Consider the following 13,120-nt stretch of genomic DNA (forward strand, 5'->3'; position numbering starts at 1 on the left):
CACAATAACCCATGCAACAATTATTACAAATTGGAGCACATTAAAATCTACAATGACGAAATAAAATGGAGTTATTTAACAATGGATAAGCAAGATAATTACAGGATATGCACGAGGCCACAAACCGGTTTAGATCGATGTTTCATCATTGTTCCGATTCCCCAATTATCTGTCAATCTATAGTTCAGACACCAAAACCTAAAACAATACATTATTCCGCCGGAGAAACGACTGTGACATATTTGAACGAACTGGGCCTTTATTTTGAAAACAGATAAATGCGCACACACGGCACAAAGGAACCGTTCAGATGATCTGACGAACATCAGACATATCCTGCGATCTGGTGAATTTACATCAACAAAGAAATCAGAACAGGAAACGAGTGGGTGATGTCAAGAGGTAGGATTTGGTTTCTCCAGCGCACGTGAAATAACGTTCTGTCATCTTGTTATCGATCCGTCTCTCTGCTGCGAGGTTATTTATCTTTCATATTAAGATGCAAGTTAAATATTATTAGTTAAAATATATTTTTGCCCTGCAAAGGATTTTTTTTGTACAGCCTCACACTGCAGGTCACACAATTCTGATCACATCACAAACATCCCTCTGCTCCAGTAGAACAACACACAAAACAAGATTAAACCCACATTCAGTCAGCATAAAAAGGATTGAGATTATTGATTCAAATCTTTCTTGGGGAAGCACAAATTAATAAAATATTTAATATTCCAATTGAAAAAAGAAGGAAATGGGTCTTAAAACATAATCAGTGTTTAAAATAACCAGGATTAATCAATTATCTTGTGTACAACCTATAGAATGTCATGAAACCACACGCTGCGGATGATATTCAATTACCTTTTAATTGCAAATGAAAATTAAAACAATCTCCATGCCACATAACGTTTGTAAAAATTATTGGTCTGCAGTCTCAGAAAAATTGGATTCAAGAAAAAAAAAAAAGAGCAAATGATTCGGGGAAAAACTCGACACTTTACACGAAAAAAACGGCTTTTTACACTAATTGTCGCTGAGTGGCTTCTCATTTAAACTCCATTAATACAAACCCGTTATAAATCCTATTTGCTTTCTCCTGGTTTGAAGTCTTGAATCAAGACAAACACTGAAAAGTGAGGACCTCTCATTTAAATAATTTTATCTGGAGGTAAAAAACAAAAACAAAACAGAATTGAATAATAATAATAATTTCTCTTTCCTTTAGTGCCTGCAGACCCCAGCTGGATGATGCACCTGTGGTAAGTCTCTGTAACACAGTGAAAGCACGAGAGTGGTGACGGATCCGACCTGTACAGCAGTCAGGCTCTGGGCATCATTGAAGACTAAATGATAACTAATTATGTACTGTAACCAAAATAATCATAATAATAATCAAAGCTGTTCCAATAGGGTCCGTGCTGAGTGCTTAGGCCCCAATAATAAAACACTTTAGGTACTTCTCCATGAGAAAGTTCTGAAAGGAACAACTTCAAAAATCTTTTATTCCCAGATAAAGTCTGTGTAATATCTACTGTAAAGAGTCTGTTTGTGTGTAGGCGGGGGGGCTGAGCTGTGGAGGTGGTGGTGGAGGGGGTTGTCTCGGAGCATGGGGTCATCTCCTGAACTTGCGGAAGGGCCTGCTCTGGTTGTTGTGGTGGGACTTATTGTAGGGCTCCCATCGTTTCCTCTCTGGCGGTTTGTTGTGAACGTAGGCTGACGGGCCGGCGTAGTCATCTTCTGGGTTCTCATCCATCATCTGGAGCTTGGCCTCGATGGCGCGGATTTTAGCACTCGTGCTGGAGGGGGGAGAGGAAAAAGGAGAGAGAGAGAGGAGATGTGAGGAAAATACCAGTGTTGGACTTGAGGGTGAGAGACGGAATGAGTGATGGACAGTCTCTCGGCTCGCGGCTGAAGGGGGAAAGAAGAGGAGTTATTAGTGCTCTCGGTATTATGGAGAGAAATGAGGGGAGAAGGGGGGAACGAGAAAGAGACTCAGAGAAAATCTGTCGCTGAAGGAGCAAGTGAGAGGAGGTGGGGAGAAAGATTACGGTGCAGGTGAGTGAGCGAGGAAACAAGTGAACGAGCAAGAGCGAGGGAACACCTAGAGGGGATATCGGTGGACAAAGCAGGAAGAGGCTGTGTATATTTTCTCCCCTGTTCACTGTGGAGAGTGATTTTGAAGTTTACACTAGAATCAAAGTGTGCAACCTTTCCTGAGAAGCACCGCCGGCTCACGCTCTGCTACACACACTGGATTGTCTCGGCAAGAGTTGACACCGCGAGCACAAGAGGCCTTTTACCGACTTAACAGTGCTCGATGTGACTGGCGTGCTTACAGTGTGTGTGTGTGAGTGTGAGTGTGTGTGTGCATATGCTGATGTCAGGTCGCAAGTGTAGCCACAACAACGAAACACGTTGTAATTTACTTTGACAGAACTTTAGCGTTTCCACCCAGAAGCTTTGGGAGCCAAAGTGTGAGTCCAGATGAACTCAACTTGAACTGAGGTTTGTGGCGAAACGCAGCGAGCACTCAGGGCTCCGCTGTGATCGCTCCAGGGGCCGAGCTGGAGCACAGAGGAGGATGTGTGGAGGTAGACGAGCGACGCAGGTTGATGAAGGAGGCAAGTATGTTCGAAAAGGTGTTTGTGCCAATCAGAAAACACATCTACAGGTTAATCGTGCGATGTGTAGCTTCGGCCACTAGGGGGCTCTCTATCAAAACAATAACAAGAGAGCCGAGTTTAATGACGTCACGAAGCAGCGTGGGAGTTGAAAATGTCCCTGATGCCACTCAGGTGCAAATTAATGTTCTATTAACGTTATGCAGCAAAGAGAAATGAATAATTGTGATCCATTACGAGCGAGCAATACAAACAGTGGAAGGTAAACACAGTCGACTAGCTAACTGGCTAACTAGCTAGCCGTGTTGCAGCAATGACCGAGTAAAGAGAAGAATGCGATTAAAAAGCGACCAGAATTCCACGTCCTGTCACCTTAAGTAAAGTTTGGGATTTCTCTGGGTTTGAAAATTGATGGAAACATGTTAAATTTAGCAATTAAACAAGTCAAGAAAACAGATAACAAAAGTTTGGTTGTTTATAAACATTTTGAAGAAGAAAAGTTACATATTATATCTTGGAGGTGTTTATAGCTAGGGACGTAACGCTAAGCACTTTTGGACAATGTTTCCTTGAAGGCGTTTATGGCGTCGCACTCATGAAAGTGAGGGAAGGTATTGTGTGGAAATTGAAAGAGCTTCAGCGTCTCACTCGTTCAAACTCGTATTCCCGCTGCATGACGTGAATCTGAATGTAACAACGCCAGTTTCCGAGAGTTACAGAAATTGCCAGAGGAATGTTGTTTCAGATGCTGTTCGATCGTCCAACACACACTTAGCTTAGTAACTTCTGTCTCATGCAATTGGTTGAAATGACATTTAGGAAAAGGAGAGTCAAATCATTTATTCCTTAAGTTTACTGCCAGACAGCTTCTAACCGTGTCACATAATCTCTTTCGAAAGGTTCAGTCTTCCTGTCATTTTCGGGTTCATCCACTCTGGAGGCTGGTTTATCTACTATAACAGTGATTTCACATTCAAACATTTAAGTGGGGATGTACTTTTAAAGAGGAGTGAGGCGGTGTTGTGTGTTCTGTACCAACCTGAGGTGATTGGCTGTTAAGGCTCCGTCCTCTCCGGCGCCGCTCGACGACGGCTCCAGGCTCGGAGGCATCGTCTTGTCGTTACGGAAACCTTCAAACCTCTGCGGATGACACACACATGGCCCAAACGAAACAAAAACAAAAAAACACAAAGAGTGATGGACACAGATGTAGAGACACAAACGAAAGGGATAAATTCACAGGCGAGAAAGAGACATGTAGGTAGTCACAGAGACAGACAGTCAGTGGGAGAGACTAAAAGATGGACGACTGTCCTGTTCAGGCCGAGAGTATCTAATGCAGATTGTGTATAGATGATGATGTGGATTACAGCCCACATCCTAATTACATCCCAGATTTAGTTGTGGCCGATAAGATTGGAATTTTTGTTTCTGCTAAATACACAAAAACGTTGGCACCTCTTGTTTTCTGTACCGGGGCTTGTGTCTCAATCAGATCTAAACTGTCATAAAGCTTTAGAGTGCAGTGACGCTTCCTGCTAAGTCTGACCAGGACTCTACCAACACGATCTCAGAGGGAGAGCGAAGCAGGCAGAGAGTAAGAAGGAACCAAGTGGGCCAGATATGTCGAGAGCCTCAGACCTCCTGATAAACACTGACAGCGGTTCTCGTCAGAGCCAACTCCGGCTTCCTCCCGCAAACATGAACGTTGCTAAACTGCTGCATTGATTTTGTTTGCGTCTGGTCGACCAGACAGAATCCAAACGGGAGCCGTGTGTGCGTCCGGCTCACGGTCACGCCCTAGAGGCATGAGGGAGGATAACATGGGAGCAGCTGAGGAGCAACCACCAACGTCTGCACTCATTCCTTCTCAAAACCCCCTTCCACACATCTCCACCAGCCAACACAGACTTCGTCAAACCTGTGGAGAAAAAAAAAAGAAAGAGACAAAAACAGGAGTCACATGATGAGTATGAAAGACATCCCCCCCCACAGCCATGGGCAGGAATGTGATGCTTGGAAATCATCTGACAGTGTCCCGGCTGCTGGACGTGGCACCGGAGTTACATACATGCACGAAAAGCACACGCGAGGTCTTACAATGAGTACCGAGAAATAAAGAACACGTAAAGCCAAGAATAGGTCGAAAACAATGACCGCTCCACCAGCCAGGACCCTTCCCTTCCACCTATTTCTAAAGGCCTGGAGCTGGAATGCATCAAAAACATCCCAGTAGCCGACACTATAAAAACCTCAGAGCTGGATTAAAGTGTTGAACATGTAACATTGCTGATTACAGCCACGTGTACGTTAAGGATGTTAACACAGCAGGTTCCTTACAATGTGGTTTTTTAAATTATAGTCGGATTATAATTAATTTCATGTGCAAATACTTTAACTACGGCTGCAGATAACAATACTTTTTTATTTTTTATTAAACTGAGGATTCATCTCTGAATTAACTTAAAAAAGGTGGAAATATTCTAACATATTATTAAATATTTTTTAATTTTATCTTAAAAAAGGACAAATTATTAGCTAATATCAGAACTATTGGCAATACAGTTTTTGTCGATTGATAGTAATCAATTTATTCATTAATCATTGAATCTTTAAATGTGACACACATAATTTCAGTTTTTTAACCATCAACCAGACTGGGATTGGTGATGAAAACAAAACCTGCATGGCTGAATCTGGTTCATTTACATGTTGGATGCATGTTAATTACTGTACATTGTTCCTTTTCAATAAACACTCACAGACAATATGGCTCAATTCGTCAATATAAAACAATAAGACACAATTGTTAAACAGTTGCAAAATTCGATTTAGAAATCCACAGATGTTTGTTAAGACTTGGACCAAACACTTCAATACTAAAATATACATCCACATAATTTCCTCCCTTTCCATACAATGTAATAAAATCAAGATGTAAGTCCGGAAATCTGTCGACGACTTCAGCACAAACAGTTTCTGACTCACTTATCCCATCATGTCACTTCTGTGTCAGAGAGGCTGAATAAAAACTGAACTTAAAAAACTCTGATATCACTTAAAGGTCACGCTGGTCCCACTGCTGGAAAACAGCTCAATTCTTACTGGTAAAATAAAGATTAGACTCAAACCCCAGATCACACATGCCACTTTCAAAGGATGTGTGTTCAATGACTGAGTAGAACGATATCAAACTGTTAGTAAAATCCCAAGTAAATGCCACTGACGGAGAAAGTCTGATATGTTGAACTCTTTCAGGATAACTGAACATTTAAAGTTAATCTCAACCAATAAGGATGAAAGAAAGTGTATAATATTTAAAAATAAAACTTTTGCAGCCAAACCAAAAACTGAAAACACACTCGTCTTGCTTCTCACTCTCTCCCTCACTCTGCAGCTTCAAAAACACATGAGTATCCAGCAATCACTTTAAGACACAGTTGTCTACTCTTAGAGTTGTATGCACAAAGCCCTAACACTACTTTGAGTGTGTGAATGTTAATGGAACTTTTGGGATAAAAACTTCTAAAATTCGCAGTTTATCACAGAGATTCTATTTTTGGTTGTAAAGGTTAATCGAGCTCAGCCACAATCAATGTGTGAGCAGATTTATCCGACAGCGTGTTGTCTTAGAGCTGACCTTGACCTCACTCTACTATGTGTTTGTGTGTATGCGTGTGTGTATATGTGTGTGTGTGTGTGTGTGTGTGTAGGGCGTGATTCGTCTCTATACAGGATATCCCTTCACCCATTGCCAGTAGGCTGTCCATTGTTAAGATACAGACATAAGCTTTGCTGGGATCCCACTGCTCCCCATACACTGACCACTGGAGGACTAATGTGAAAATGAAAACCGACAGATGCTTTTAATAGATTATACCAGAGGTGCAAGTGGTGTCCCAGTCAAGAATGTCCATCTCAAGAATTATTGTTTATTTCTTTAAGATTTACACTTTTTTTTTTTATCTCTTAAATCTGAAAGTCAATGATACAATGCTTTGAATGCACAGCTGCACATTTCCCCAGGCTAACCTATAGATATGGATATACCAATATATATTAAAATAAGGTTGTGACAACGAAATGTAACTGAGGCTTCATATATTACAATTAAAACAAACTTTATAATCATTAATTAAGTAAAAAGAAAACACAAATACAACCAAATATATAACATTTTATTTGAAAAAAATAAACCTATTATGTGTAAAATTCTAACATGAACTGAAATCTTTTCTGGATTGATTATAGTGTAAAAGGAAAGTTTTCTGATAAGGCTGCGGCTGATAACGATTCGTCTATGAAAGGTTCATATCGGCCGATTTCATCAGCCAACCTCCAAGTCAGGCTCTACTTTATATGTATTAATTCACTGAGCCATCAGGTTGTGTACCATTTTAAATGTTGTAAAGTGGAAAAGGAGTTTGACACTCACCCTCACCTGCGCATGCGCCCATCGCACGACCAGCTTCTTGGATAAAGCCAGCTTCCCATTTAAACACTGGATCGCCCGCTCTGCCTCCTGCAGGCACACCATGAAACAGAAGATCAGATCTTTTGCAATTATGATTAAACATCAGCCGGGATGATTGATGAATGATGCACTGGAGTCATTAAATCATTAGTCCTCACAACAGAGAGAAGGCAAAAACAACAATATATGATGATGAAGTGCCACTTCATACACGTCGACAACAACTGTGTAGGTTTCTGAAGCTGTGTGAGTAAATGCAGGTTTATCTGATCAAACGAGTGGCTTGACGCTAAATTATATTTTTATGAAGTACTTCTATCTGTGTGTGTGTGTGTCAGCGGGTTTCTAAGTGTGTGTGAGTGAGTAAGATAAACACACACTTCCTCTGTATATTCCTTTTGGGAGGGCGTCATATCCCACTGATAGATAGTAGCTGTGAAACGAGATGTTTATCATGATCCCTGAGCTCAGTCCAAAACAAATACTGCCCGCTGAACCCCGAGAGGCTGAGCCGACTATTGACTCCTGTTCTCAAAGAAACGCAGTCTTGCCTTCAGACTTGATTTGATCAAATAAAACTTACGGAGTCTGTGTAACACAAATCAATGTAGACACGGTACATTATGGTACTAATCCCTGTGATTGACAGGTAGTGGATTTAGTAATTTATTGAAATCAAAAATATCTTATCTGTTTTTACAAGAATTTTACTTTATCAATTTGTGACGCATGTTGCCTGTAGTTTTTATTAAAAGAAACATTGGGGATAGACACTTGAGTTAAACAGAAAGTTTCACATTTAGTGCATCTAAGATTAGTTTCCACAAATATCTATAAAATTAATTAAATACAAATCCCTTCATCTTGTGTGTACCTCTCTGGTGCTGAAGTTGACAAAGCAGTAGCCCCGTGGCTGTCCCTCTAAAGGCCCGGACTTGTGGAACAGGAAGTCAAACTGTTTCACCTCCCCAAACCTCTCCAGCAACTTCACAAGGTGATACCTGCCGAGACAGAAGAGAGGACAGAGTCAAATCATGGCTAATATGTAGGTTTAGCTTTTGAGAATTTATTGCAACTGTAACATACATGATTAAAACATGCCCTTTATGATTAAAAACCTGCACTTTGAACAGGTCGCCTGCATAGACCTGTACCCCACATTGGATTTACCAGCCTGAACTCTGTGGCTGCATGAGCTGGGGCTAACGAGAACGACAGCTTTCTCTCCCTGACACCTTTTTAGCAGCGGGCCAGCTGGTGTGGCAGCCACTGACAGTAAATCTTTTATTGAGACAATGCTGAGGATACAGTAGCAGGACAATGAGGGAATAAAACAGAGGAAGCCTAAAATCCCCCCTGGGCACCGAGCTCCGCACAAACATCCACTGACTGCGTGGACCTGCCGGAGACTGTTGGAATACACATGAACACAGATATGCTGTCACCAAGAAGATATGTGTGAATGTGTAAGTGCATGTTGCTGTCGACGAGCTGCCATGGGGGACAAATAAAACATTATTATGTTGAGAAATGTCTTCAGGGTCACATATAAACTGCATTCATTGCCTCTGTATATGGCTGTAAAAGACAGGTGCTGTCTGCATGTTTCCAAGACATGAGCAGAAGGTACTTATTTCATTTCACTAATAGACAGTTAAATTATAATATTTAAAAATTTAGGATTTTCTGGGGCCTTTTTCCCCTCAGATTGTCGTCTCAGATCTCTTATAGTCGTTGGGCTGCAGCTATGGACCATTTACATTATTGATTAGTATAAAAAAAAAAATCTTGATTCATTGATAAATCATTCACATTTTTTGCAGATTTGTTTTCTTGATTATAATTATAATTTAACAGCTCATATACAGTGTCTTCCTTAGTTGTTCTTAACCTCTGAGAGCCGCCTGGTTATCCTTGAAAAGAAGCTACAGATTAGTAGAAAGGAAAAAAAACATTTAATTTCCTCTTTTAGCAGAATTTGATGAAATACATTTTCTCATGTATCACAATATGAATGTTCCTCTAATTTATACATTTATTGAATATAAAAAGATATACTGTATAATATAAACATGTATCTAATGACATATTCCAGTGTCTTTGTTTCAGTGCTGTAACCTTGTGTCCAGGCCCAAGAATGAATGCTTCGTAGAAAAGGACAATGGTGACAGGACAATAATCAATTATTCAACCATTTATTGTTTATTGTTATTTTTAAACCTGAATGTGTGTGTGTGTGTGTGTGTGTGTGTGTGTGTGTGTGTGTGTGTGTGTGTGTGAATAAGATTCAGTGCGGGTCACTGAGGCTGACGTGTGGCTTTAAGCTACAGGTTGTCCTAATGTCTTCCACCCCTCTACGACTCCCTTGAGGGCTTTAGGCCACGGAGAATTTCTGCTTTTCCCAGACAACACCCTGTAAGGCTCCCATGTGAAGGTGGCTCTTCCTGCACTATAGGCTTATTTAAACAGGAAAGACTATACTATAATAAAGTTATTATGTATAGGACTTTGCTTCACTCTTACTCAAATAGTTTGCCCATAGCTGAACCTCTGCAATGCTGATCAGGAAACGACATGTCAGCCAAATGCAACAAAGCTTAAATTCTGTATATCAAGCAATATCAAGTGTTTTAATATTGCTATATATTCAAATAAATACATGCTGCATATCTGTGCATATGGGTTAATGTTAGAGGGATCACTCTAAGAACATTTTTGGATGCTGGTGAGCTGAACCACAATGGGCCGCTCCTCCTGGGGGTTGTAAAAACCACCGGAGGAAGAGGAGGAGAGGGGCCGAGGAAAGGGAGGGAAAGGTGGGGGAGAGGAAGAGTAAAGTTCAGAGAGGGGATGTTGGCGGCAAGGTGAAAGGTGGAGGAAGAGGAGGAGGATGAGAAGCCAAGAGAAGAGAGGAGGTGAGGAGCCAGGTAGAAGAGATACAAGAGCTCAGGAACCCACAAAAGAGGAAGGAAGGAAAGGGGAGAAGGATTTGATCCAAAAATGTGCAGGTCAGAGGGGAGGCAAAATTAGAGAGGAGGAGGAAAGGATTTGGATGTGATGGGGGGGAGAGGAACTGCTTTCTGCCAAGGCTGCGAACTGTAATTTCTATGTAAGTAAGATGATGGTTACAAGGGCTTCTATTAAAAAGCACGACAACTTCCAGACACACAAAACAACTTGTAGCATGACGGCCAGAAGGTGAACAAAGAGGAAGAAGGTGATGGATCACCACTTATGAGAAATTCCCTCTCCGAGCAACCGACAGAACAAAAAACATGAATATGTGGAGAAAACTGTGGTTTCTCTGCTCGGTGAGAAGGGCAAAGACAGGGGAAAGTCAAGCACCGCTGTATTGTAAATTCAAATTAACCACATTTTCTTTCAAATAACTGGAAATATGTCAAAGAAATAAAACATCGTAATTAATAAAATCTAAGTCTTAATTGATGACTCAGATACCAACTTGTAGCCCAAGATATTAGGTCTCTTGTGCTTGCCTGGTAAAATCTTCACTATTCATTAAATACCTTGAAAGCAACCTGTGTCGTCCGATGTTTTGGCATCACACACTCATAGCACCTTGCATTTCCCACATTCCCCCTCCGCACTGAGAGTTTTGCTCTGACTCACCGGGACAAACAGAGGGAGCACTACGTATGCTACCCAGGAGCTAATTAATCTTCCCAATCAGCATCAGGGGCCACGGGCATTTCTCTTGTTTTCCCTCTGTACTGTAACGTGGTGGGCTATTTAAGGAGAAGTAGAGCAGAGCAGGGAAAGGGGAAGGAAACGCCTGTCTAGACTCCCACCAGAGCTGCTGCCCATACATTCTCCAGCAGCCCCCACAGGCACACCCCTCACCCCAAGAAAAGAAAAAAACGACCTCCTCTCCATCGCATCATACGGAACAGGGGTTCTCCAATCCCCCCCCCACACACACACAAACAACTGCAGGATGTCTACTTGTATACATTATGTTGTGTAAAGCAAGACACACAAATAATGAACACAGACACCTCAGTGTGTTGAAGCCTGCACCTCCACCAGCTGCCACCCAAACATCACCTGTGTACTTAAACATGCTTGTCCGTGCACACACACCAACACACACACACACCAGACTGACACAGAGAGAGTAAACAGGGCAGGTGAGTGAGGAATGATGGCTGCTCCTTAGCACAGCAGGTCTCCACGCTTGCTGCCTCTCTTTCACACACCCAGCCCAGTCTGCTCAGTCTCAGACTGCGACACACACGCACACACATACTATGCACACAGTTAATCAATCATATAAGTGCACACACAATGCATTGCCTCTCTATGAGGCAGAGGCAGGCGAGTTAAAAAGCACTGCTTCAGGTTCATATCGTAGACCACGCAACAGCCTCCTCAGAACCAACACTTATTGCTGCTAAAATCAAACACTAACTTTGTTGTTCACTCAGTTGCCGAGTTGAAATGTTAAGATTTTTGGCTAAATATATTTTCTATTTATACTCCATTGACTTTTAATGCCTTGAAATAGGATGATTAGATTGTATGTCAAAATAAATTGTATTGTTGCTCTAGTTGTTAAAGCTGTAATGTAAACAGAGGCATACAGACTCTTTAGAAACCAATACTCAACACGTTTCTGAAGCTTGTTGAATAACTGTGGGTTTACTCACTCTGTGATTTTGGGATCGATGTTGCCTAGCCACAAGCGGTTTCCATCATGGGACACACTCTCTGAAATGATGGAGGCATTTTCCACCGTCTCTGCTGCCGACGACATGTGGACTCTGAGCAAGGCGGGGAAAAGATAGACTGAGATATTAGACTGGAATAAATTCAAGAAAAAATTTAAAGTAGCTTTTTAAACACTGCGCTAGACAAAAGACATGAAGAAGGACAAATGCTGTGCAGAAAAGTAAGCTGTTAATTGTAATATTAGAATATAATCTTAAAAATTAACAATATTATATATTTCGGAGAGCCGTGGATAACATTTTTGATCAGAAGGCGTGTGAAATATTTAGACAACTGATCAGAAATAATCTGATCTGCTGTATATTTAATCACATATTGACATTCAACTCTTAAGACTGTACATAGACTCATTGTTATACTGAAGGGATAAGGTCAAACTGTCAAACCTGCATAGATTGGTCAATTAAATAACATGTGGACAGTGCTATCATCTGAAAGATAGAAGTATAGAAGAAGGAATTTCTCAATCTGAGTTCAATACAAGAATAAATGTCAATAAATGTCAGTATGTTAAAAGGACACAAACATGTGCAGATCAGTGATTGTATGTGATGGAAACACACTGCCTTTGGGTTTATTAGCAGGTTTAGATACCCAGCCTCTGTCAGGTTGTGATGAAGGGTGAGTTTTATTGTTCTGTGCTCCAACAAAACCTCCACACCCCCCAAGCTCTCTCATTTTGACCTGCTGCTAGCTAACGTTAGCTTAGCTGACACCGGGTTAACTTATTAGCGTTAACTGGTTAACCCGGATGTGTACAGCGCCACGTGCATCAAACATCCACAGTTTAACTCATTCAGCCACGGTCGTGTGAACCTTCCCACTACACAGTTAACAGTCGGGTTAAAACGAGAAGCGGTGTTAGCTAGCAGGTAGCGGGCTAGCATTAGCTCACCTCCTCGTTCTGTCTCCCTTCCTCAAACAGCGGCTGGTTGCTTCAGCTCGACCCGCCTCTGACCCCACTGTCCCTGGGAGGATTCAGCTGCGTAGACACGTAACACGGATCATTCTGAGCGTGTTCTTCGTCTCTATGCTGCTCCTGCAGAGCGGGTCGGTGATGCTAGCCGGGGCCGATGGACGGTCGCAGTCTGACAACAAAGGCGCGGGGTGATGACACGCTGTGTTCAGGTGGATGCGGCGTTCGGGGAGAGCGCTCGGTTTGTTCACACCAACACCGTCTCTCATCGCTGAGTGTCTCCGGGCGTTGTGGCACCCGGCCTTAGAGTCAAACCCCGCTCCTTCGGCGTACCCGTGTAGTGTATCAGGCCCACACCCG

The 13,120-nt window shown here is 41.9% G+C and overlaps 1 protein-coding gene across 1 annotated transcript; it reads right to left on the reverse strand.

Annotated features, from left to right (window-relative positions):
- Window positions 1-847: 847 nt before the first annotated feature.
- On the reverse strand, window positions 848-13,110 carry rbm18 (RNA binding motif protein 18). Its single transcript, XM_053411222.1, has 6 exons — window positions 12,740-13,110; window positions 11,763-11,876; window positions 7,970-8,096; window positions 7,063-7,143; window positions 3,661-3,761; window positions 848-1,796 (listed from the first exon to the last, which is right to left on the reverse strand). Exons 2-6 carry the CDS (start codon window positions 11,867-11,869, stop codon window positions 1,613-1,615), a joined length of 600 nt encoding a protein of 199 aa, XP_053267197.1. The 5' UTR covers window positions 11,870-11,876; window positions 12,740-13,110; the 3' UTR covers window positions 848-1,612.
- Window positions 13,111-13,120: the final 10 nt, after the last annotated feature.

Source organism: Pleuronectes platessa, chromosome 19 (genome assembly GCF_947347685.1).
Source record: "Pleuronectes platessa chromosome 19, fPlePla1.1, whole genome shotgun sequence".
Taxonomy (NCBI): domain Eukaryota; kingdom Metazoa; phylum Chordata; class Actinopteri; order Pleuronectiformes; family Pleuronectidae; genus Pleuronectes; species Pleuronectes platessa.